Source organism: Heterocephalus glaber, unplaced genomic scaffold (assembly GCF_053883595.1).
Source record: "Heterocephalus glaber isolate CG9 unplaced genomic scaffold, H.glaber_assembly_v1.0 deba00001594, whole genome shotgun sequence".
NCBI lineage: Eukaryota > Metazoa > Chordata > Mammalia > Rodentia > Bathyergidae > Heterocephalus > Heterocephalus glaber.
The window spans coordinates 15,933,377-15,960,897 of record NW_028258369.1 but is presented as its reverse complement, the minus strand read 5'-3'; the positions used below and the strand labels follow the sequence as shown (position 1 = coordinate 15,960,897).

At 35.4% G+C, this 27,521-nt stretch overlaps 1 protein-coding gene and 1 long non-coding RNA gene across 5 annotated transcripts in view; one reads left to right on the top strand and one right to left on the bottom strand.

The window, feature by feature from the left end:
* Positions 1-27,521, top strand: part of Glra2 (glycine receptor alpha 2) — a 192,090-nt gene that overhangs the window by 32,891 nt on the left and 131,678 nt on the right. For 2 of the 4 annotated variants that reach the window (XM_004874862.3, XM_004874861.4), the window contains exons 4-5: positions 11,822-11,889; positions 20,053-20,276. In XM_004874862.3, coding sequence (XP_004874919.1) covers positions 11,822-11,889; positions 20,053-20,276 — 292 coding nt within the window. Of the gene's footprint in view, positions 1-11,821; positions 11,890-11,980; positions 12,049-20,052; positions 20,277-27,521 lie in introns of all 4 variants that reach the window. The other 2 variants (XM_021252221.2, XM_013069303.3) reach the window with 2 other exon arrangements.
* LOC147823289 (uncharacterized) lies at positions 789-26,968 on the bottom strand. The gene is made up of 3 exons (XR_015444125.1): positions 26,753-26,968; positions 5,773-5,855; positions 789-5,312 (listed from the first exon to the last, which is right to left on the bottom strand). It is a non-coding gene; the product is annotated as an uncharacterized LOC147823289 (long non-coding RNA).

The window sequence follows — 27,521 nt, the reverse complement described above, 5'->3', positions numbered from 1 at the left end:
TGTCTTCCTTTTCTACCCTGTTTCTTTTCTCCAGTTCCCATCCAGTGTATTATTCATCTTCCTAACAAACTGCTTTCACCTGAATTCTTGACTTAAGGAGCACTCTCAATAAGCATACTATATACAATAGGAGTGTAATAAATGCCTTTTTAATTACACAGAATTACAAAGACACTTAGTGTAACATGAGATAAGATATCAAAGTACTATACTACATAATCACTAGGGACCTATCAATCAAATGTGAGCACTTGTAAACACAACAAGCACCCTAATTCTAGGGTTTTCCTTTGCAGTAGGGAAGCCGCTGTCCTAGTTGTTAGCAGAGAAGAGGGCATATCAGAAACTCTGTCTTCTATTTTTAGGTCTCTTGCTGACACAGAAAACCTGCTACCCAACAGTACAAGGGTGACCTTCTCACCTTCAGAGAAATGGTGCAGAATGCCTAAGGAGAAAACAAGTTCCCATTTGTGGAAGCCACAGAGGAACAGAAAAGGGAAATGAGAGCTTAGGTACTGTTCATTGGCAGACATGATGCTTGAAGATCTCTTTTGACAGCTAAATACAAAATGGAATGCAAGGGTCTTGAACAGGATTTAGGTACCCAAGGTTCCAGGACTGACTCTGAGCCTAAGACTTCCAAAGGATAATACTCCCTTTTTTTTGAAAACTATGCATTAGAAGATAATTTTCCAAAACAAGATAAAATCATGTCTGTCATGCAAATATAAAATTAATGTGCATTAAAGATTATATTTAACTTATTAATCATTGAGGAACCAGCAGACAGTATAAACAGATTTTTTAAAACTCCAAAGAACAAACACATTTCTAGATCAAGAATATTGAAATGAATGTAAAAACGGATGCAAACCTGGCCTACTCCACAGTAGGGGAAGGAAGTCACTAGAACCTCTACAGGGTAGAATTTGCATGTCTATAAACAAGAGATGTTTTGCATTACTATCAGTTATACAATTTACACAGTTGTAAAACAGATTCCATAGACTCAGAGCCAGGTAACACCGAAGGGTGTGCTCGATAGACTATACATAATTTTCCACTGAAACATACTTTCCCTTATACTCATGATTGTTACAGTTCATAATGTAATCCTTCCTCAGTAAGATGATTAGATTTTTCCTAGAGTTAATTTATGCTTTAAAAAGCCACTCTTTAACACCGTGAATCAGATCAAAGTATTAAAATGCAGGGTAGAAATATGGTGCTTGAGAAAAGTACAACTCAATGCGAAATAAAGGGAATATTTCAAGGTCCAAGAAGAAGGTCCCTCCCTTATAGGAGAAGGAGATGGTAAGAGAAAAGAAATAGCTGGCATTTGACACACACAATCTCATTCAGTCCTCTTGATGAACCTAAGAGGAGAAGATATCTCATCTTCCATAAATGAGAAAGCCGAAACGCAGAGTAATTAATTAACCTACACAGGGTCACACAAATAGTATATAGCAGAATCAGAATGTAAACCCAGTTCTCTGGCATGATGTTTGTGATTTTTTCCCATTATCCCATGCTGCACTGGTAAGGAATGGTTTTAGGAAGGAGGGGAACAGTCAAGAAATTTTCTGATCTCCATCAAACGAGGGCAGCATGGTTGGTAGTGGTTTCAAAGGAGCACATGGCCATGCTTCTCATCATCAACTATCATGTTTTTGTCATAATTTCCTCATTTTGTTGAGTGCTCTGGAGAGAAAACAAATAATTTGTTTCTGAGCTCATAGACTTAGATAAGACAATTGATTCAAATGAATTCCTTTTTTGTGGTGCTACAGATTGAACCCAGAGCCTTGCACACATGCTAAGCACTTACTCTACCACTGAGTTACACTCCCAGCCCCATGAATTATCTTTTGAGTGAACAACCCTTTGAATCTGAAGGGATGGAAGCCAATTTGATGAAGTTAAAATGACTTCTAATGAAAATCATTCTGAACCAGATTTCCTGGTATGTCACTAGTTTCCTACATAAAAAGCTTATATTTTGATCAATATTATACATTATGTATTTACTCAGTATCTACTATGTGTTCAGTACTGTACTGACTGCCTAGAGGAACTTAACAATGAATCAGATACAAACTATGCCCTTTGTAGAGGATACTAGAAAAGATTAGAAAAATATAAAATAAGTGACTACAATACACGGTAAGTGTTATGGGAATATGGAAAAGCCAAGAGAGATGATATTCAGATGGGGAGAATCATGAAGAAATTCATTGAGTAAGTATCATTTCACTTTGAAGGAAGAGAAGTGTTGAACATGAAAAGAAATATTTATGTGTGTGGTGTGGATCCTATCCACCAATTCCATTGTAACCATAAGCACAACATAGTTTACTTTTTAAAAATTATTAATGCAAAAAAATTTATTTTCAATTTGTCGGGACCTAACAAGTTAATGAACTTGCTATTCATTTTGCAAAATAGTTGAGGATTTAATTAACAAGAGAAAGTTCTCCTTAATTCTATTTTTGTTACTTTCTAAAATAAAAGGAAATGTCATTTGGGTTCATGAGAAATTTTCAAGTCTCGTTATTTCAAAACTAATTTCAACTGTTATTTGATATTTTCTTCTAATGGTAAATGGATCTTTATTTATTATCTGCAGCAATTTCAGGATAAGAAGAATCCTATATTTTCCAGTGGTTCTCCATCTGGTGACATTTTATTATAGCACAAAGAGAAATGTATGTAGATTACATTCATAAATTATTCTCAACCTGAGGGTTGCATTTAGTCTCTGAGATCTTTAAAATAAGAAATGAACTTCGTTGCAACAAGTAAAGTGTCCCGAATCTTCAAAAATATAAACTCCCACTTTAAGGTCACTATGATCTTGCAATGAACAAAAAAAGGAGCAGTTCACTTGTATTAGGAAAAGGCTTAGTAAAAATATCCTCTCTGTGATGCTTGGTTGGACACACATTTTCTGTTTCATCTGACATTTCTTGTAGAATGACTTAAGGGTTTTTTAGAAAATTGTTTCTGAATTGTCCTTAATGCCTGATTTTTTAATATTTATCCCTACAACTTACCATCTTATTGTAGATGATAATCAGTAGAAGACCAAGTATAATAGTACATAATAGGTACTTAATAAATATTTATAATATGTAATAATGGACTGAAGATTTATAACATGAATATTTAGACTAACACATGCCTGAAAATTTAATTTCTTCATGAAGAATCCAACAAAATGTATACATTTCATAATAATCCCATCTTTTCACCCAAAGTACATTTAATATTTTTAAAATCCACATTCTGCTAAAATATAGGACTTTTTTATAAGAGTCATATGACTGTGAAATATAACACTAGCATTTATTTGGCAAAACAGAGCAGTACTCTATAGCTCATTCCATTATTACATAAAATGTGATCTTTATAAAATAACTTTTCATCCATCCTGACATTTTTACCTTTCTTATATAAGTTAGTGGTTCTCAGCTGAGGACAATTTTGTACCCCAAGGAGCATCTGGCAATGCCAGGGCACATATTTGTCACAGCATGGACCGTGAGGGTGGGGTGCTACTGGTACTTAGTGGCTACAGACTAGGGATGCTGCTATACGTCCAGCATTCACAGGACAACTCCCCACAACAAGGGATGATCTAGTCCCACATGCCAAAGGTTCCCAAGGTTGAGAATCCCAATTTTAAACAAAGAAGGTAGCAGCAAACATCTCAAACCTATGGTGGTTGCGAGGGCTCTTCAGACATAATGTTTATATATAGTTCCTAGAAGAAATTTGTAATAAGTGTGTGAGTTCTGCAGGGAAGTTCTGTAGAACTGGTGAAAAAACCCCAGATTTTACAAGGGCCGGGGATTTAGCTCAGTGGTTCCCCCGCCTGCCTCTCAATCACAAGGTCCCGAATTCAACCCCAGGCATCAAAAAACCAACCAACCAAACAAACAAACAAAAACAGGGTTTACAGAGAGAAAAAAGAGAAAATTCGATGATATGGGCTTCATTTCTCTAAAGATTAGCATAAGGGAATGTTAGAAGGTTTAAATGGTAGTCTCAAGATTTCAGTATACTCTATAGTAAAAATGAGTTTGGTGATGTACCTTTTGCAGGAGTATATTTTGCCAATCCAAGGAACTTGTAAAAATGATAGTATTGACTATCAATTGTTAATGTCATTATAAATAATAGCTACTACAATTTCTTAAACAAATATGCATAGTCCATACATTACTACTAATACAATCACTACTGAGTTGATCATCATGGATTCTATTAAAAAGAAGAAGACTTAACAGATTCAGAGAGTTCCTGTAATTGGTTTAAAAATCATAGGTGGTAATAATCAGAAATAGCATTAAAGATAAGAGACAAGTAGCCATCATACTTCAAATATATTTTTAATTAGGATCACTCAAAGTCCAGATTTTCTCAGGATAGTCTTGCTCTATGTCTGATATTCCTGTGTAGGTATTAATAGCATCTTCTTTCTCTTTTAAAAGTGACTACCCTATATGAAATGTTGTACCCCATCCTATCCCAATCCCTTCTCTTTAAGCCATGGAGAAATCCATAGCATGCAAAAATAGCAATTTGCCAGCATTGTCAGGGTCCTCTGACATGAAGTCATGTGCCCATCTATCCATACACTACAACCTTTCAAGGAAGGAGATAACAATTGGTAGCTGTTTGTGAGAAAGACTTACACAAGCTGCCATTTGGCTCTTGATATTTAAACTAAGTTAGGTGTTAATTACTTGCATTGTCTGGCAATGTGGCTGGTCCAAAGTAAATGGTTTGCTGGACTATAATATCTAGTTTGTTTACCACTGAATGGTTTCCCCTCTACACAGGTCAGATATCAGCAAACAAATGAACTAGGTAGGACTGATAAAATCATTTTGACCTTGTATTGGGCAGAAGAACCAATGGTACTCATGGTGAATTTTCAAAACGATTAACATAATACAATGGGTTAGATAATGTGCCTCTAATTACCATTATGACTTTAAAAATTACATTCTTTCAGATTAGATGCCTCAAATCTCCCCCTCACCAAGTAAGTTCTGCCACCAAAAGCCATTCCTTCCCTTTGCAGTCCTCCCATCTTTCAAGATTGTGTTTTTCAGGAGTATCAGCATACCACACAATAAAGGAAGCCATCATAAAAAAACAAACAAACAGTGTTTACCTGTGTTACAATATCAAGGCTTTGAGACTTACCTCTACACCTTCTGGATTATTTTCCTTTCATCTCTTGAGCTAATGGCAAGATATCTGCTACACAAAGTCTTCTCATATCAAAGGAAATTTAATTTCTGTATAAATAAAAAATATATAATATAATATATAGTTAATATTCCATTTCCATCCAAAGGCCCCACACTAAAGCAATTTTTGTGGTACTTGAAGACATTAAATTATTTACAAGAAATAAAAGGCAAAATGAAAATGCCAGTCTTGTCTACTTGTGACATGAGAAGAAAACATAACATTTTCATCTTGGAACTTCAAGATGGTTCTTGTCTGTCAAGGAGTCTTTCAGCTTAAAATAATGTTGGAAAATAACTGGGACAAAACTAACAATTGAAGACTCACTGTCTAGGTGTTACACAAGATCTCTTATTCTCTCCCGATGCTTATTTTTAAATATAACTTTTAAAAAATAACATGTATTCCTAAATATTTTATGTACTAAAAACATACCAATAAAAAAGATAAAAAAAACCATTTATTGCTGAATAGAAATCTTTGATCTTCAGGTGTGGTGGTACACACCTGTAATCCCAGCACTTCAGAGGTTGAGGCAGGAAGATCAACACGAGTTCAAGGCCAATCTGGGCCACATAGCAAGATCCTGTCTTAAAAAAAGAAAGAAACCTTGGTCAATACAAATATTATACATAATATATTATACATATAAATGTATACACATTAACAAGATTATTTTAATATAGTCATTATAAATGATACATAAAAGGAATATTTTAAAACAGTGATGTATATTGATAAAAGGGTCAATTCATCAAGAAAAGATAACAATCATAAACATATGCAAGTACAGATCTCGATATTGATCTTTCTACAAGTATTCTGAATTATGACATTTTCCACCATAGAGTTAATCCTATTTGAAATTCTCCTTGAAGCAACACTAATTCCAACTCTAATTATTATTATCCAATGAGGAAATCAAACAGAACAATTAAATTCAGGGCTTTACTTCCTATTCTATATATTCACTGGTTCATTACCTCTACTGTTAGCATTAATTTATGTTCAAAATTCGACAGGCTCATCAAACTTTTTAATAACCTTCAATGAAGCCTTAAAATATATAAAACAGACATTGGCAGATTTGGTGGGAGAAATAAACATTTCTACTATATTAGTAGGAGAGTTCAACCCACCATATTTCAATAATGAATAGGGTGGATAGAGAGATAGATGATAGATAGACAGACTGACAGATCAGTAAGGAAATAGAGGACATGAACAACAGTCTGAACCAATTAGACCTAGCAGATACATATAGAATATTACACCACCAACAGCTCACTACACATTCTTCTCAAGTGTATTCGGAACATAGTCCAGAAAAGATCAAATATTGGGCCACAAAGTAAGTTTCAGTAAGCTTTAAGAGTTGAAGTTGTTAAAATTATCTTTTTGAATCACAGTGGATAAAGCCATAAATCAGCGATAGAAGGAAAACTGGAAAAAATCACAAATATTTGGAAATCAATACATTCTTAATCTGTAAATAAAAAAAAAACCCAAAGAAATCACAAGGGAAATTAGAGGTGAATAAAGAAAACAAAAACACTAGAATTTGTAGGATGCAGAGAAGGAAGTGCCCGGGGAGAAAATTATAATGTAAATGTCTGCATTTTTAAAAAAGTTCTTAAAATAAGAACCTACTCATATACCTGAAGGAAGTGAAGAAGAGCAAACTAAACCCAAAGCTTGCAGAGGAAGTAAATGGTAACAATCAGAGGCGAGAAGAATAAAAGAGAGGAAAGAAAAATAATTGGAGAATAACAAATGCAAAATTTGGTTCTTTCAAATATCAACAAAACTGACAAATATTTATCTAGACTGGCAAAGAAAAAGAAAGAAGATTCAAATAATTACAATCAGAATTAATTACTGAACTTACAAAAAGAAGAAGAATTGTAAAAGATTATAAACAGCTTAGGTAACATAGATGAAACAGAAAAACACTACCTAGAAACACACTAATCACCTGACTGGTTCAAGATGGAATATAGAAAATCATAACAGATATATAACAAGTAATGAGACTGAAGCAGCAATCAAAAGTCTCCCAACAAAGAAAATTTCAGGAACAGATGGTTTATCTGACCAGTTCTATTAAGATTTATAGAATTAACACCAATCCTTCTCAAACTTTTCCAAGAAGTAGACAATGAAAAAATACTTCCTAGCTCATTTTATGAGGCCAGTATTACCCTGACATTAAAGTCAGAAAAAGATTTAACAAGAAAAGAAAATCACAAGCCCAAATCCTTTATGAGAATAGATGCAAAAATCTTCAAAATAATATTAGCAGGCCATATCCAATAGCATACCATGACCAATTCAGATTTATTTCAGGAATATAAAGGGGATTCACTATTTAAAAAGCAATCAGAGTAATACACTTATTAACAGAATGAAGAAAAAAACGTGATCATCTCAGTTGATGAAGGAAAAGCACTTGAAAAATCGAGCATCCTTTCATGACTAAAATAAAACACATTAATAAAACATGGAACAGAAGGGAACTTCTTCAACATGACAAAGGACATTTCTGAAGACCCACAGCTAACAGTGTGATCCAACTATAAGCTATCTATAAGAGCCATGCTCAATAATAGTGACTGAGGGCCGGGGATTTAGCTCAGTGGTGCCGCCACCTGCTTCGCAAGCACAAGGTCATGAGTTTGATCCCCAGTACCCAAAATAAATAAATAAATAAATAAATAAATAAATAAATAAAATGACAATAATAATAGTGACTGAAAGCTTCAAGGATGCCTATTTTCACCACTGCTATTTAGAATTGCATTGTAAGTTTTATCCAGAGCAATTAGATAAGAAAAGACAAAATAAGGCATCCAAATTCAAAAGGAAGAAGTAAAACTATATTTACAAATGACATGGTCATACTTAAAGAAAATTCCAAAGAATTCAAAAAATTATTAGAGCTAATGAATGAATTCATTAAAGTTGAAGTTAGTTGTGTTTCTGTTGCAATGAACAATCTGAAAATGAAATTAAGAAAACCAATTCCATTTATAATAGTATCTAAAGGAATAAAATACCTAGGAAGAAATTAAATAAAAGAAATGAAAGAAAAAATGCTGAAAGAAAATAATGAAGATCTAAAAAGTGAAAAGACATTTTATGTTTGTGGGTAGGAAGACTGAAAATTGTGAAGATGCCAAAACTACCCAAAACGATCTATAGATTCGGTGCAACTCCTTTCAACTGAGTTATGGGAAGATCACTGTATCTCATAAGAACAAAAGCAAAAATAAATGAAGAACAGAGCACTAGAGTAAGGGAAAGAGGGAAGGAGGGAGGGAGGAGTGGGGAGAGGAGACAGGGTAGAAAAGAAGAAAGGGAAGGATAATACTATGAGATAGTAGATGTCCATATAATTCTTTTTCCCAGTCAGTCTCATCCAACTCAATTTGGAATATCATTATGTTGCTAAAAATCAATTAGAGGAGGTTAACTAGTGCAAACTGTTTCTATATTTTGCATAATACATTTATTTACTTGGGTTCATGTCTAGGAACATGTTCTTGTTAATCAGAACACTTGAACAGATTATTGGACCTTATGGTTTATACCTAGATGTCTCCCAAGAGCCTCACATACCCATGGGAAGGGCTATTGGAAGGATTGTATTATGGGGCCGGTGTCCCCCATATGGGGGTGGTGTCTGTCAGAAGAGGAAGGTCTCCAGGGGTGTGATTTGGAAGGGTGCATCTCCCTTCTTAGCTCCCCCTCACTCGTTCTGCTTTTGGGTGGCCATGACAGAGCAGCTTCTCCTATACTATGCCCCTCTGTCAGGCTGTCCTGCTTTGGAGCCAGTGGACTGAAAAGTTGAGCCAAAATAACCCTCTCTTCCTTTAAATTATTGCTGTGGGGTATTGTGTCTCAGCCATGAGGAAAGTGACCGGGACACTGGGCTAAAACACTGATGCACTGGCACATATCAGGATCATACTCGGAGGTGGAAAAAAGACACAATTCTATCATTCACCCCAAAGAACCTGTGGGTCAAGTCCCCTATTTAGGTAGCTTCTATTGTTAGGGTAATGCTGTTGGCCTTGGGAATTTTACTCCTAGAGTTAAAAATGTCCTTTAAATTAGGCAATACCTGCTTCTTAGAAACTGAGTGATCTTGGAAAAATCAGTTAACTACCTTTATGCCTCAGTTTTACTCATCTGTAAAATGGAGCTCGTGATACTCCCTAATTATGGAATGAAAGAAGGCACTCAGTGGTACAGAGGGAGGTTTTAATTTGCGTCAGTTCTAGCATAAATATGTGCTAATCCACCACATAAAGAAAGCTTACATTTTTCTTTCCAAAGTTTTATTTATAAGTGCAGATGAACCTTAAAATGCCCAACACTGAAGAGGTCCTATATAAAGGATCAAGAAATATATACTAGTGTAAGATACCATGATTAGCAGAGCAAGAAGGGGAGAAGACACTGTGTAATGAAGGCAGTGCAGAGAAGGAGTTGAAAGTTTAGGTTTTTAAAATCAGTATAATAAATTTAGCCTCTGCTTTTTTAATTATTCCAACAGGACTTCAAGCAAGTTGCTTAACTCCTGTATCCTCTAGTTTCTTAACCAGTACACACTGGAGAAGTAAAAGAAAAAAAATACCTCTTCTGTGAAGATTCAATTAAATAATTTCTCATTTAGTTAAAACAATGTGTCAAGACATGACAGCTTAAAAATATTTTGAGTCTTGCAGGGGATGTAGCTCAGTGGTTCCAGGGCCTGCCTCGCAAGTGCAAGGTCCCAAGTTCGATCCCCGGCACACACACACACAAAAATTGAGTCTCGCAATATACTCACACTGTCACTTACTAGAAAGGACAAAAACAAATAAATGATGGTATGAGCCAGCCTTCTAAGTGCTTCCAAGGCAGTTGGATCAGTCAGACAGATAATGCACAACACAAGAAAAGCAAAATTTACATTTTCAAGTTCCTTCTGTTAAAATGTGATATTCTGAAATGATTTGATAAGAATGCTAAAATGACATTTCCCTTTTTCCTCTTTCCTTTTATTCATTTTTATCTAGTGTGTAAAAATATGAAATATTTTCAATTGTGAATTGAATGATCTAAAAGGAAATATTTCTTTGTGGAGAGAAAAAACAAAACAAATATACACAATTCCTCTCGACTTGCCTCTACTTGGTCTACTTTATTTCTTATTAGAAGAAAAAAATTATTTAAATAGAATAGAATTATATGGTCAAGAAAGAGATTCATTTTTCTTTTTTTTTTTTTGAGTAACCAAACCACAAAAACAAAATCAAGCAGATAGGAAGTGACCATGTAGAAAAAACCTTGACAGATGGTAAAAGAAAAGACTTAGAGGCCTCTGATTCTACGCCTGAAAAGGTTTAAAACATCCAATTTTTAAATAAAAATAAAATCAATTATATTACAAGGAAAAACAACTTACATGTCTTTTACCACAACACCTTACTCTTTTGTTTGCCAGAAGATGTTGCTTGGGGACTTATATAGTTTTTTACCCCAAGTTTCCTTCCCAAGAAACCAACTTGGACTTGAACAGTTTAAAAACATTGTAGGACCACAACTTGTGTTTTTACTATCAGCCTTTGAGGGAGGCCTCAAGCCAAACTCCTGTTCATTCAGATCCTACCAGCTGGTTGGGTACAGAGCCAACTAGGGTGTTGCTTACACTGGTCTGCTCAGTTTTTGTTGAATGAAGGGAGGCAAATTTCCATAAGGAAAAGCAGTGAGGGAATAGATGCTTCATGGCAGTATTTTCTTATCTTAGAAAGCATTAGATGGAAAACTCCATGCAGACAGTGATTCACCTGTTGATGAAAGGTGAGAGGAAAAGCAAGCTGGAGTCAGCATAGTCCCTGGGAGTCTGGAGAGAGAAGTAGACTCTGTTCAAAGCACATCTAAGATGTAATGATCTGATCGTTGCTTTATACCACATTTGTTCAGGCAACAGTATGGACATTAAGCGACACTGTTGTTTGTGTTTATGTCTTAAGTTAATTTTCTTTGTTTTGTGTTTCTGTACATCATTTTTCATTGGGGTCACAATTTATAAAGAAAAGGGGTAAATTCAGAGGTGTCATGAGAATCAAACCAATACACTGATTTAAAGGGTGGTGAACCAAAGGAGATGGATGATCCTGACCCATCCATAATCCAAAATGCAGCTCCAATTTGACCCCATGAACCAAGCTATTTCATCATTCACTGTTGATGCTTGCAATGTTGATCCTAAGGTCAGAGAGAGTCACCCAACCAAACTGTCATGGTAACAGCAATTTATGCCAATGAGTTTAATTAAATTGTCTTAGCTTGTATCTTCCAAGCTCAAAAAGTTTCAGGGTAAGTTAGTATTGCTTAGCTGTCATTACCCAAAATACTAGTGCAAAGGTTATTTTTATGCAACTCTGGTAAAGCCATATTTTGCAATCTCACCACCATTTTATTTACATCTCTAGCCATTTGCACTGATGTTGATGGAGCTATATTTTTGCTTCAATGTCTATTGCAATATTCTTATTACATTCTGCAGGTCCTCCAGTAAACGTTACTTGCAATATTTTTATCAACAGTTTTGGATCAGTCACAGAGACCACCATGGTAAGTGCTACAATGCCACTGGCAAGAGAAAAACGTGACTCAATAATGCCATGAACACAACCTGTCAAATTTTCTATTGTTCAACTTGCAGGGCCTCCTGTAAATGTTACCTGCAACATATTTATCAACAGCTTTGGGTCAATAGCAGAAACTACAATGGTGAGTGGGGCTGAGCATTGAAGCCATCGTGTGAAGGAATGGGATATGGGACCAAAGAACACTGTTGCCTATTTGTGTGACACCTACTGAGTGCCAATGTTCAACTCTTCTTACCCCTAAAAAGCAATAATTCACACTGCTTCATTTTGGAAAGTTATTTATCAAGTGATCATTACTTAAAATTCAATGATTTTTAATCTATCATACCATAGAAATTCTGAAGCTATTTGTTGTTTGGTTAGTTACTGGTAGAATTTTCAGCAAAAAGCATGGTGTATAGCTAAGATACACACATCTCCAATATTTCATAAGTATAAATTACAAACTTTGAGAGATGTTAGTGCCAGTCTTTTATATATTAAGGAAATTTTAACCTAGCCAAGATTTCCTATGATGGAGTTTTAAGAGCTAAGTCAAGAGGCTGGATTTACAAGAACACACACATGAACACAATTTTGTTGGCATTAGAAAGTTTGTAGCAATTACATCACATGCACCACTTTTCAATAAAATATAAATAATAAAACCAAATTAAATCTCATTATAGGTTATGTTTGAACATCTTTTATAAATTTGAAAAAGATTTCAGATACCATAAAATCCTCAGGGACTGGGATATAGCTCAATGGTGAGGTGCTAGCCCAGTATGTGCAAGGTCCTGGATTCAATCCCCAGCACTGCAGAAAAATGAAGAAAAAAAAAAAAGGAAAAAAGAAATTCACCAAGACTCCTTATAAATGTCATCATCATATTGCTTGTGACATGCCTGTTAGATTTACTCCACACAGTCCTAGAGTATGGGGATTGGATTTTGACTAAAGTATTTTCCTAGTATCTATATAATTCATTTTAAATCCTTAATCAATTGGTTGGTTCTAATTGGTACTGTTATATAAATAATTCAGTCATATTATTGGATAATACCAAAATAAAATACAGTTGAGCTCAACCAAGTATTGTGGTGGCTGATGTTTTATAAACCTAAAATGTAACTAATGAAGATAATAACATTGCAAAGTGAAAAACATGGTTTTCTGTTTCTATGAATTTTCTCTATTAGGCTACTAAAATCATGTTTAATAAGTTACTGTACTTTGTGATATCCTCAAAGCTAGAAAGAATTAATTTACCTTTTACTACTCATTTTCACTGACAAAATTAAACATAATACATCTCCACTAACCATTTCAATATTACCATGAAATAGCATTGTCCAGAAATGAGGCTTCTGGAACTTTGACAGAATATAATGGATTAAGAATTTTACCTTTAAAAGATACTTTTGATAAGGTTATTAAATGACTCATAGGAAATGTTAAGCTTAGAAAGAATAATCCAACTCTGGACTTGGCATTCAGTTTCTGTCTCTCCCCTCTTGGTTTTATCCTTATAAGAGAGGGACAAAGCTTCCAGTAGCCCAAATCACTGTCACCAACTTTGCACGATGGCATTCAATGACAATATTTGCACGACCTAGTGCTGATTGCATTAATTAGACTCCTAATTTGCTTTGATTAAATCTCTTCATTGCATCTTACTCTCAATCAAAAATGTAAATATGTACTTTTTTGATTTTCATTAATGCAAGAATAAGCTAAACATTTAAGGAAATCAAAATGGAAGCCATGGATATCCTGTTTTCCTGACTTTAAGAGTAACTGAAAGTGTTTAATACATGGGCTGCTTTGGGTGCTTCCTGGCCACTTATTAAGTGTCTCCTTTGTCATATTTCCTAATAAAAGTTTGGAAACCATTGCTGAAAGGTAACATCAACAGCCTACCTATTCTGCTGCAAAAGACAGATTGAATTGCATGGTTAGAAAAGTGATGTATATCATGCATTTTCTGTTTCACTTACTAGCTTTTGATGTAATGACAAGCTTCTTTTGCCTTTGAAAAAATATATTTTATTTTTGTCAATTATGGCTTTGGTGTGAAACTGCAAAAGTATCTTTGGAAACCCTGTCATGCTGATGTCAAAGAAGAGATTCTCATGCCACCTAGGGTAGGGATTGGCAAACTTTGCTGTAAAAGGCTACAAAGTAAATACTTAAGACCTTGAGGGCCAGATTGTCACTGTCACAACTGCTCAATTCTGCCCTTTTGGCATGAAAACAGTCATAAACAATAGTAAACAAATGGTTGTGGCTGTGCTCCAATAAAATCTTATTTACCAAAATAGGCCAGGGCTAAATTGGCCAACCCCAGATCTAAGGCATCAATATTTAAATGGACATTATTCAGATGCACTTAAGAATGTGACAATTGTGCCACTAAAAAAGAGCCTTATCTTCCAGGATAACTGACATTCTACCTGGGAATCCCCCTTATGCACCCCATCTTAATCAGGTCAGACTTCTATAACAAAATAACATAGATTAAGTGGATCACAAACAACAGAAATTTATTTCCCATTGTTTTAGAAGCTGAACACTGAGGGTGCTGGTAAAGTCAGATTCTGGCAATGGATCTATCAAGTTTATAGACAGCTCGTTTCTTCTTATATGTTCATGTCGTGGAAAGAAATTTCTCTGGGGTCCTTTTTATTATTTATTTATTTATTTATTTATTTATTTATTTATTTATTTGGGGACCGGGGATTGAACTCAGGTCCTTGCGCTTGTGAGGCAGGCGGTGGAAGCACTGAGCTAAATCCCTGGCCTCTGGGGTCCTTCTTATAAGGGCACTAATCCCATTCATTAGGGCCCTACCTTTATGATTTGGTTACTTCCCAGAAGCCCAGCCTCCTCCTAATAGTATCACATCGGAGGTTAGGTCAACAGTGACTTTTGGGAGGACACACACATTTTAGTCCACTGCACACTCACACAATATCATCACAGTCCCAGTGTCCTTTACCAAAACTCTAAGATTCTACCGTCCATAATTTACAGATACTTTTGCAAAATTTGACTCAGAAAATTTTGTCAAAAAGTAAAACAGGATCAGATTCTGCCCTCAACCACTTTTAGCTGGAGTCAGAAACTTTAGCTTTTATGCACAGTGATGAAGTCTTTGAGGGCATTGATTGTTACTATTTTCTGGAGATAATAGTTTTGCTTTCTCTACATTTTCTAGAATTAATTTTTGCAAGAATGCTTTATAATTTTGAGTTTCTAAACATGTTGATTTTCCTCTTTTCCCTCACACCTCACTCTCACTCACCCCATGACCCAGACAGCATCACTGAAGGATTTAGTTTTCTTGAGTGTCAATTTCTAAAGTACAGGCAATGATTGTCTGTTTCAAAAGCTCAACGTGAGTTTCTTTTGATACTATACAATCTGTCTTTTTTATGGCTAATGAAAGTCCACTAATTTATTGTTGATATTGCTTGCCCAATAAGTATTGTCTTACTTATGGACCCAAAACTAACTCTCACTTTTTTGATACCTGTCAGAACAGGATAACACATTTGCATTACTCTAAGAAATATTTTATAGATCAGTGTGATGATATACGTTACTCAAAAATGTACATTTCGTTCATTAAGAAACAGGGATATGTTGGTGGTCATTGTTAACTGACCCTGTATTAAGAGTATTCAGTGGAACAAATTTGGTATGGTGCCCGGAACTTGGAAGACTAGTAAGGGATGCATAATGAGACAAGTTATATTCTGTTTTGGGAATGTCAGTTTACCATTTCTCTTTCTTTCCTTCCCCTCCTCTCTTTATTACTCATGGCAATTGAATATACAGGATGGGGCATATATTTGAAATCCTCTCTTTTCTGACATAAAGGCATAGTTTGAGAATATTAATAATGTCAGTAAAGGTCAAGGGTATACACAGCTTTTCCCAAGCCTAAGACATCAGAAAATAGAAATGAGATGCTCTCTTCAGTTTCCAAATGACTGTGTGGAGAGATGTGAGATATTGTGATTTGGACCTGTGGATGCTGGAGCACTAATCATGTCAGAGCAGTACATCCTGACTCAGTGCTCATTTAACAGGAAGGAGAGCTCAGAGTGTATAAATGTGTCTTCCCAGGGAATATCTCCAGAATATAACTCTGGATACCCCAAACTCTGCCCTTACAGGTAAATTTCAATTCTCTACTTGTCACATCTGAAGAGTGACAATGTACTTCACCTCTGATCTGATATCATGTTCCTGAGGAATGCAGATAAAAAAGTAGACAACCCCTTATTGGCATGCATGTTGTCCACTGAAACAGCACTGTTTATTTCTTCTCATTCTGTAGCTGGAGAAGCAAACCATAAAAAGACACTCACTGTTCAGATACAGCATGCAGCTGTTTTTATTCCTGACTTCTTAGCGAATGACTAAGAAACTGCCACAAACCTGGCATTTGTTAAACAGATATATAAGATGGCCTTTGCCTTGAAACTACCAATGTAATATTAAAGTCTGAATTCATCATAGACCAACTGCCTCCCATAATTTTAAATTCATCTTAAAACTAGGTTCAGTATTAGAAAAGTTTTACTAGAGAGCAGGCAGCGGTAAACCCAAAGTGCCACATAAGCACTATGAGGAATCAAGAAAACATGGTCTTGTCTTTGATACCTTTATAAAATATATTGAGCAATGTATGATACATACACACATATATATGACAGAGAGAGAAAGAGAAAGAGAGAGAGAGAGAGGGCACAATGGTAAAGTTTAACAGGAGTATGTATGAGATAGAGTAACAATCTCTGTATTCAAATGCTAAACTAAATGTAACAGTGCCAAAATAATTCAGTGTAAGGAAACAGTCTCTGTGGAGTGGGCACAGCATTAGAAGATACCAGAAAAAAATGTAAGAAATTTTAAGTTTGACATAAAACAATAATATGGAATGAGGGTACTCACATTACCTGTGTTTAGAATGTAATAAAGATGCTGCGCAAGCGCCAGGACCCGAGTTTGATCCCCAGTACCAAAAAAAAAAAAAAAAGAATGTAATAAAGATTATGTGAGTCACACATGGTTTTTCAAAAATATATACGGGGGGATGGAGGGAGGGGGAGAGAGAGAGAGAGGAGTTAGTTTGCATTATCTAATTCAATATGCAGATCAATCACAGAGAAACAAATTTTAGTACAAGGAAATACGCCATTTAATTGACAAGGAATCTGTCCCTGGAGACAGAAGGAAGTGTGAAAGAAAGTTCGGCCTGCATTTAAGCGTGTTTCTCAATATTTACTTCCCCTTTACTATTTCATTAAACCTAGAAGCAAAAGTAAAGACAAAGAAAGATGACAGGACAATATAATTATTCTCCTGTGGTTTGGAATAGCATGAAAAAATAAACCAATCTGTAAATAAATAGATGCAATGGATAGATAGATGTGTGAAAATTTTACCCTACACTGAAAATGACAGGGAACTAGAATAATTACACAGGCATGGCTCCAGAAAATCATTTCTTAAGATATCTACATTCGTATATCCCAGGGTGTTCTTTCTTATCCTTAAATGTTTTTAAGGATTGTTGTTCATTTTAGAATAGTGTATATCATCATAAATAAAATTATGGATGAATTTTAGATACTATGTACTAAAAAGAATAAATACTTATAATCAAAAGCTCTAACATGGGTCTTATTTCATGTAATTGCTATAATTGTGGCATAAAATATATTCTGTCCTCTAAATTTCACACCTATCCCTGCTAACAAATAGTGGGATTATTTTGAATTAACCTTTAGAGACTTAATTGTTCTAGTGTGATATAATAGACTTATTGCTCTTTCTAAAGTTGTAATATAAGAGGAGCTATACCATCCTTTTCCACATATAAAATTTGAAATAGAAAATCTGGAGAATACTCATGGGAAATACTTTTTTAAAAAGATGTAATAAATGTAAATGAATTGTACACCTAAAATGTATCAATAAAAGAACTTAGAAAAAAAGATGTATATTAGCTGTAACACATCTATGTTGCGATATTTTTTTAAAGGTCATTGTTTTCATATTGCATGTCACTAATATTCTCTAAAGTCTCTCAATATGCATCTCTAAATCATTCTCAAGCTCAAGGGAAAATCACAGGGATTCCTAAATGTTTTCAAGGATTGCTGTTTATTTTTAAATAGTGTATATCATCGTAAACAAAATTATGGATAAATTTTAGTTATGATGTACTAAAAAGAATAAATACTTATAATCTTTGTGATTTTATTGCCTGGTGCTATCTGGCTTCTCAATTCCCCTCCCACTCTAGGATTACTTTCTGATAAGATTGGCCAAGGAAGGGGATCTTCTATTTCCTATTGAAACAAGCATACAAACTCCTCTCAAACCATTTTCTTAAGGCCTGGTTTTCATTCTAGGGAAATATAAAAGAATGGGTGTTAAAAACTGGAGAAGCTGCATTTTCTCCCTTAGGAAACTTTAAGAAACTCTCTCAACAAATGAATCTAATGTATACTTATATAAACTGGATTATTATATTTTAATAGTACCTTATTTTATTTTTACAAATCACACATTCTCACTCGCTACTGTACACAAAACTCCAAAGCTTTCAGTAACTCCTTTTCCCAACACGACACTGAACTGGTTATCATCTCTTTCTCTTCAACACCTTCCTGTCTCTGGACAGTTCCAGAAATTGTGTCAAGGGAACTCAGGTTCTGCCATTCCCTTGGTCCACTCACTTGGGAAGCAAGTGAGCAAACAGGTTGGGTTTGAGGTTTTATTGTGCAAGCATGGTAACAACACAAATAAATGCCCGATGCTAAAATTTTCCAAGTCAGAGTGTCCTCATGTTATACAATAGAGAATGTCGTTTTTTCCTTTTAATAACTCACCCTTCCAAATGATCTGGATTTTGAGTAGTAAGTATATGCTTGTTAACCTTTCTAGGCCTACATTGTGCACTGCTGTTTTGGGTGACATTCTAGATCCAAACCATAGCAGAATGTATCACCCTAAATAAACACAAGTGGCAAGGGCAGACAACTACTAACTCTGAAACCATAGCTCTGCTTGACTACAGATTAGTGATGAAGTCTAGATGAGATGATCAAGTGAAGAAATGCTTTCTACGAACCTACAGACAGGAGAGCAGTCACTGCCCCAAGCTGATATATTAGCACTAAAGGAAATTTCCAGATTAAATTAGAATGCCAGGGGTGTACCTGAAGCTGCCACAAGAGAGAACACTTTATCCAAAGGTGATCAAATTGAGAACTTATGAAAAGATCTCTGGATGAAGCATCAAGCTGACTACTATAGATACAACACAGTCCAAGAAAATTATAAAATAGTTACAAATTTTGAAAGTAAGTAGTTGTAAGGGAATTATTTTGTCAACATGAAACATGTTAATGTTTACGTTGAAGACATTAAAGTATTGGTCCATCATGTCATAGTTTTATAAGATTTTCACTACCGAATTGCAAAGTAAGATTTCTTCTGCTCAGAGGATCTGAGCAGAAAGAAGCTAGAAACCATGCCATTTCTGATCTGGAAAATTAATCACTTTCAATTCCATTCCCTTATGAGAAAAAGAAAAAATGGAAACAAAGTCTTGGTAGACAGGGAGGGTGGAGGAGTTGAAGGGAGGGGAGGGGAATGGGGAAAAAATAAGAACCAAGATGGATTATGTAAAGGAGCAAATTTCCAATGATGAATGTCATTATACTGTATACCTAAAATGTACCAATAATTTAAAAAAAAAGAAAATCAGTTTTATTTGACAATCCGCTGTCACTGACTTCGACATTCATCATTACCTTTTTGTATAACAAAATCAGCTCGAGTTAGTATTACTTCATTTCAGAATTAATTTTAGCAAAAAAAAATACAACTGAGTCAACCTGCCCCACTGGTGTTTTGGTTTGACTGAATTTTCTTTTTTCTCTCTCCCTCAGCCCCCAATCCTAACAGAGCTAAGTGGTTTATTTTTGAACACGGCGTATATATCTTGGTTTACTCAGCCTCCAACACTATATCAAACCAGAGAGAAAGGTGAGGGGGAAATATTAAGTCTTCTTATGCCAGAGTAGGCAATAATTAGCTCTTGTACATGACATTTCTGTAGGACTACCGAGTGAATATTTTTCTGAGACAACAGTGGAATGATTCACGGCTGGCCTACAGAGAGTATCCAGATGATTCCCTGGACTTGGACCCATCTATGTTAGACTCCATTTGGAAACCAGATTTGTTCTTTGCCAATGAGAAGGGTGCCAACTTCCATGATGTCACCACTGACAACAAGTTGCTGCGCATTTCAAAAAATGGCAAAGTGCTCTACAGTATCAGGTAAGCCTCTATGGACTATACCTGTTCACTTCTCCATTTCACCTCTGGCCTAGGGCAGGCTGTACATAAATATTTAAATTTGCGATCTTTTGCATATCTATTGAATATTAAAGTTGGTAGAGAGTGTCAGAAGTCCCTGTGGTCTTTTATGTGTGACATGTAAGAGTACATGTAATTCTGTACAACAGAGATGTATTTTGTAGATTTGTGGGTGGTGGTGGTATTGCATAAATACCTGAACAAATGTACGTTTTATTGCTTCAAGAAAGGAATTCCAGGCCCTTAATTTTTAATAAATGTTCTTTGTTAAAACAGTAAGTTTTTTGCGGCTGAGAAACTTGGATTTGGCCTTTTTGTAATATTTTCCAAAGGGCTAGGACAATGTACTCCATATGAGAGATGCTTAGTACACTGAATAACTACTGGTATTTAAAAGGTCTTTTATGGAATATACCCTTTGCTCTCCAAACACCTGGACAGCTGGTGTTCTTGCAAATAACTTTCACAAGTTTGCCTACTCGCCACCATCACAACCTCACTTAACAACTCTATATAATTGACTGTCTATTGAATATTTCATTCTTATACCTAGTAAATTCATATCTTAATGATGGCTGAAAGCTCCAATGTCTTATGGAATAAAAGAGGCTGCCCATATACAAAATGTGCCAATGCCACTGCTTGCACAAAGAATCAGGAAACTTTCTTCAATGGCCACTTCCTATTGAAGGAATAGTCAGCATTGTGAAACATTTGTTTAATGTAAGATGCAGTGTTGGGTATGACCAAAGTTGATGTGACCTGATAAAACGGGACAATATGCAGAGCGTAGTGCTAAGAAGGTAAGATATGAAAAGCAGCATAGGGTATCAGTTGCTTCAGCTAATCTTCTGGGCCTCAGGTGGTGTTTGTCCTAGTAAACACCTGGCATCAGGCACTGCTGAATAAAACTAGGCTGTTGTTATTGTTCTTTTCCATTCTAGAATAATGAATGATATAATGCTCCTCAGACCTATATCCAGAGGCAATTATTGCATCTCTGATTCCCAAGGGTAAAGCATTACAGGCTCTGAAATACCCTAACAACTTCTTGGATTGGATGGAAAGGTTTGTCTTGGCAAGCTAGTTTAGACTATTCCTTTACTGCGACCATTCTCTGAAATCAGAGGAAAAATCCTAGGTGAAGGAGAACTGGAGATATCATTTTAAGGAAACACAAGCTTTTAGCAGATTTAAGCTGCAGGAATCTAATTATTTACCTGGAAGGGTTTCCAATTAGCTAGACACTGTGCTTGTCCTGGAAATCCAGATCTGAGTAAAACATGGTCCTTTCTCTGGAAGGGCTCCAGTCTAACAAGGCAGGTAGACTATAGACAAATTAGTTAAATAGGAATAAATAGGGAACAAGGAAAAATGGTTCTAACTGTTCAAATGAATTGTGCAACCCAAATATTACTAGAATTTTGGGGTTAATATCCATACTTCTATTTGAGTCACTTGAGTCAATTTAACTACATGCCGAGGAATAATTAGTGTTAATATGTGCACATTTGAAGTTTTGACTCAAGTTTAAGGCCAAGTGGGATATAGTTGTTGCTATCTTAAAGGTGCTGAAAAGTCCTTACTGACATTCCACTAGGAAGGAATTTCCCTGCACTCTCAAGTTTACAATGCAAATACCTGAGTGTGCAGAGAAAGGGAAAGTATTGGCCTAAATTCATACTCAGCTGTAGAGAGCTGATATATGACTTATTTTAGATAGTAGGTTTGATGTCTGTGAAGAATAACAAGAACAAGTATACTGGGTCCTTAAGAGAAGTGGGCTAGAATAAAGAAAGGTTGGGGAAGATACAAGAAAGGGGCAAAAAGCATCAAAGACAAACTCATGAATGACCTCCCCCCTACACAGTTAAATAATGAATTAAGCATTTGATCCACATTAAAAAAGTATTGTTCTGGGGCTGGGGATTTAGCTCAGTGGTTGTGGAGCCTGCCTCGCGAGCAGAAGGACTCGAGTTCAATCCCCAGTACCAAAAAAAAATAATAAAAATAAAAACTATTGTTCTGATTTTTGATATCTACTTTATCTTAAAACTTATAGCAAATGCTTATGGTATTTTTATCCACGAAAGAGTCCATGTTTTTCTTAGATTTGTAGGAGCAGACATAAAATTAACTTTGCATGAAAGGCAATCCCAAAGCTTTGATGTCCAAGGAAAATACAGAAAAATTATTATGGCATATGGACTTCATAAGAAGGACGATCTCAATCCTCAAGTTTTTGTACATGTTTCCCAAAAGGCGACGGCATACAAAAATAAGTAGACCAGTATTCCATAACTCCCAATTCAAACATTTGAATATCTGGTATTTGAATAAATATTTTAAATAGGAAAGAAGGTTTTTATCATATCTCTATCCAGTGATGCAAGACCTAGTCTGTTGATAAAAAGTGCCAAATGTATTACTCGACATTTCTTCAAATTTTTTCTTAAAATCCACTTCTGTAACATGTACTCTGATTGTATGCTCTGATTTATCTATTTTGTGCACTTGACCCATTAATTGTTGATCATCCTGACCAAAGTATAAAGAAGGATACACATCTTGTTTTGTACACCCTCTTTAGAGAGAACCAAATTCTAAATTCACATCACCTAAAAAAGCTTGAGTCTATAGTGGGATAATGAGTACTTTTGGGTGTCATATATATTATCATTCAAACAATATTTATCAAATTTAATATAATGAACTGGAGTAAAAGTGAGGACACCATGGGATATGATGGGCAAGATGAAAGAAGAAGGGAGAAGGTGAGCATTTTTTGAAAAATAATTTGTCTCACATATCCACTGTATTTTTCCCAGTGTTTTCTTCACTTAAATCCCCTTCATTCTAAGAATTTTCTGTATGAATTTTTATTTTTACAGAAAGAGGGATTTAAAAGAAGTTTGAAGTTATTTTGTAAAGTTTCCAATCCAACACCCTTGTTTTGCTAACAAGGATGTGACTTCTTTCAGAAATGAGATGAGCACAAATAATGGAGTCCATAAGTAGGAAAGCTATCATAAGAATGAAAAAGCCCTTGACTTCTATTTCAGCGCTGTCATCTTTTGCCCTACACTGATTCCTCATTACTCTAAACCAAGTCCAAACACACAAACAAATACAATACCAAAGATATGTCAGTTGGGAAGCAACTTTTCTGGGGGGTGCTGTTGGAGGAAAAAAATCAGATAAAAGATGAGAACATATAGCATATATAACTTTTGTAGCATATCTACTTTCTGAAAATGTTTACTACTCCAGGGATCAAAGGGCTGAAGAGACCCGTTACAGTCATAAAGCCAATTCCCTGGCTTTAAGCAATCTGTTGAGAACCCATTTCTTTTTTAAAGATCCTCAGAGAAGGAGATTTGAAATTCTCTCTTTGAATCTTGTAATTATAATAAGTTAGGCTAACATTGGAAAGAAATACTTCCTTAAATAAAATAAATCCCATGTACAGAAACTGAAACCAGTCCCTTTTTCTTTCATCTGTTATTGTGATAAATAAAACGTCACCATTTCTGGAAGGATGACAGCATAACTACAATATTTTTGTTTTTAAAATGTTTTGCCCCACCAGTGTTAGTAAAAATATTTGTTCACTAAAATTATGCTGCTGATTTAGTTTTATGGTGTGTTCTAGCTCAATACAGAGATGCTCATCTCATAAGTTTCAGTTTGTTGTACAGTTTGGGACCTCCCACTCTGAACCTTATGGCGTTGAACACTATCATGGGTATTTCTGTCACTATTGCACACACAGAATTTAGAGTCAAACACTTCTTGGGCTTGAGCATTTTTGGCCCCAATGCCAGCTTTGTGATTTAGGGGAGTTTGTTATCTCTCTTAATCTCTGTCCTCAGCTTTGAAAAATAGATTATTGTAGGACACAATATATATTAAATGGATAGACATTCTAAAATGGCACTGCCATACACTCTAGGGCTTTTACTGTTTTCTTAAAATTTAATGATTGAGCTTTCTATTGCAAACTCTAAAACAAAGCATAAACTGACCAAGAGAGATCCTTGCAAACTCAAAACTTAAAGGATGAGATGGACTCTCTCTTCAAGTGTAACCCTATAAAGTAGAGGTTCTTAACCTGGGGGGTTAGGTGAAAACTACAGGGGAGCGTTTACTCTCCTTAAAAGTGTATGCATATTCTGTATCTTAGGGTACTTAAGATGTTTTTCTTTGTTCATTTGTTTAAGTTGATGTTTAAAGGGAGAGATCCTTATCTTAATTAAAGAGTCTATAACCCTTCAACTGTTGAGAGCTTTGCTTCTAAATTTGTTGTGTGTCTCCAGAATGGTTATGCCTTAGGTGAAGTTATGGAAATACTGTTTACTTTCAGTGTCTCATTTGACTGGTCAGGTGCCTGGGGGCTTCATGCTATCTTCCAACTGGAGAGAGTCCCTCAAACTATAAATAATTAGGATACTGCTCATCAACAAAGCACCCTGTACTACCAAGGCATCTGCTTGCCTTTATCTGATCTGAAACTTATTCTTTTATGGCATTTGAGCTGATTTTCTTGTTAATCCTTTTGAATTGGTTCACAATTCCAGGTGTTGATGATTCAGTCTTCTACCTTCCCAGTAGTACTTCAGTTGTAATAAAGAACCCATGGGGATTGACATATCTTCTTCCTCTGATGATAGATTGCATGCACCACTCAGAGTAGGTGGGGTGTACATTTCCAGGCAGAAACCCAACTGTGCCCTCAAAACAATCTTATCTAATGATCAACTCTATCCACACACATAAAAGGCCAACTTTTCCCACATGGCCTCCCAGTTTTGTCTCACACTACAGCCTGATGCAAGAACTTCAAAAGATTCTAACTTTAGTTATAAAATGATTTTTTTATGGCATAAGAAGATAAAGCACTCTTTATTTAGATGTCAGAGTTGAAAATAAAATGCTCAGTGAACTAAAACCTGCCTGAATGTTACCAGTGGTGATGCTTTGATTATCATACTGTCAGTTTTGATAAGACACAGAAACCTGTATTTTCTGCTATAAGTCAGCTATGAAAGGCTGTGATTTTTCTTTCTGTGCATATTTCCATGTTTATCTTTATGTTTTATAAACCAGGAAAATTACATTCTCATTTTCTAACTCTGTATTCAAATCCTCATTAGTTTTGTGACTTGAATTAATGCAGTAATTAATGACTAACATAAGCGCCCACATCAGAATTAAGCAGCAAGTCATCAGGGAAGTGCTGGGAAATGCCATGGAAACCACAATGATTCCATTCTTCTTAGAGTAAACTTGGGAGGGTGGGAGGAGCTGGTATATACATAATGCTGCTAGATTCAGCAGGAGCTGAGCTCAGTGATTCAGAGGAAGTAATTTTGGAGAGGGGACCTCAAAAACAGTCCAGCTGAGGGTAGAAGTATTAAGGTCTAGAAAGTGTGTAGTGTACATAACAGATTCTCACAATGTGCTGGAAAGCTCAGTTGAGCTCCTGATTGGGTTCATAAGTACAAATGCACTATGGGTAATAATATTGGTTCAAATGCAACAAGGTAAGAGTCTTATCCTTGTTTGAAGGAAAACAGGGAACTTTCCAATGAAATACATAGAAGTTGGCACAACCACTTGTCCTTGAGTGTTTACCTGATTAGACTGGCAGTAGAAAGATTTTTCTCCTTTGGGAGTAACTTTCCATTGTATTAACGTTCATTAGAGTTTGTTCTTCAGGTGATGGTACAGAGACAGAATACCAAAAAGGTAGCTCAGGGCAATGTAAACACCATAGTTCCTTCTATCATTTACTGTATCCTCCAGTATCACAGAACTGTGTCTCCAGCTTCATCAAGTCATCAGTCTGTCTCAGTTTCCTATATAAAAGCAAACTTAACCAGCAGAGTAGACAAAGTCTAGGGCTACTTCTAGCTTTTTAAGCCTATAATTCAAAATGACCTATTTCTCCTTCCCAAAACAAAAATTCTTCCTGGTGAGTAAATAAGAATGGTTGTTCAGGTCTATTGGAGCTTGAAGTAAGCAAGAGGAGATTCTGAATTATAAATACTTTTGGATCTTGAAACTCTTCTCTCTCACAAAATATATATCCAGCTCCTGAGGAGAGGAACCCAATTTGGAAGTGGAATAGGGAAGATTGGACTACCTGCAGTTTAAGAGGTGGTCTTAAAACATTTAACAAATACTCAGTGCTGAGCTACCTATTGAGAAATTTTTGATTTGCAAACAGGATCATTTGTACCCTTTGATTCAGTCAGTAGGAGTATCCATGGGATATTACTTTAAATACATTAATGAATTATAGGTTTACATACTTTTAGACAATTATACAGAGATGGTTGGCTGGTTAAGTAATTGACTGGAAATGTAGGCTAAAGGAATTACATGGTAGATTTGAACCAGCAGAGGTGAAGGCCTAGTCTGCTAGTACTCATTACCTAAATTTCCTCCTGGCAGGAAGCCAACGCCAAAATCAGAGGTCCAAGTGAGGGTGCTCAGGTTATGTTGACTGGAGCTTCCTTCTGGTCTATACTGCTGCTTTTGAAGGGCTCCTGGAATGACAATAATCCCAAAATAAACATGCATAATATCACTGTGGCTCTTATGAAACACATGAATTACTTTAATGAGTTTCCATAGCATATACTCCAAAGGAAAGGTACTTCATTTTAAAATGAGAAAAAATGTGTCCATCTGTAAAACTCAGCAGTTTGTCCATCATGTTTGTCCTTGCTTGTGGCATTAAAAATTATAAAACAATATCTATACTGTGGAGAGCACAACATTGATTATTGTACACTTATTGTGAGACAGGTAATTAAGTATGTATATATTATATGAGGTTGCACATGTGACACTGTCAGATCAAAGCCATCCCATATCTGATTGGTCAGTTCTTTCAAAGGACAATACAACAAAAAATTATTAGATGCTCAACTTTTAGTAGGGATATTTTAATAAATTTCAAATTTTTCAGTCAAAAATGAGATAGAGGATTAAAGACAGAATGCTTGGTGGGGGACAGATGTCATTTCTGAGGATCAAGAAGATTTGGATTCAAATCCAATATTACTAGATGACTATAAGAAGTCATTTGATCTTTCCTTGAGCTGCATTTATTTTTCTTTTAGTTCCCGATTCATATTAAATGTTTAATTAATGTCTTAGTCCACGCTTGCTGGAAGATAAAAGAGAGAAAGTGGAGAA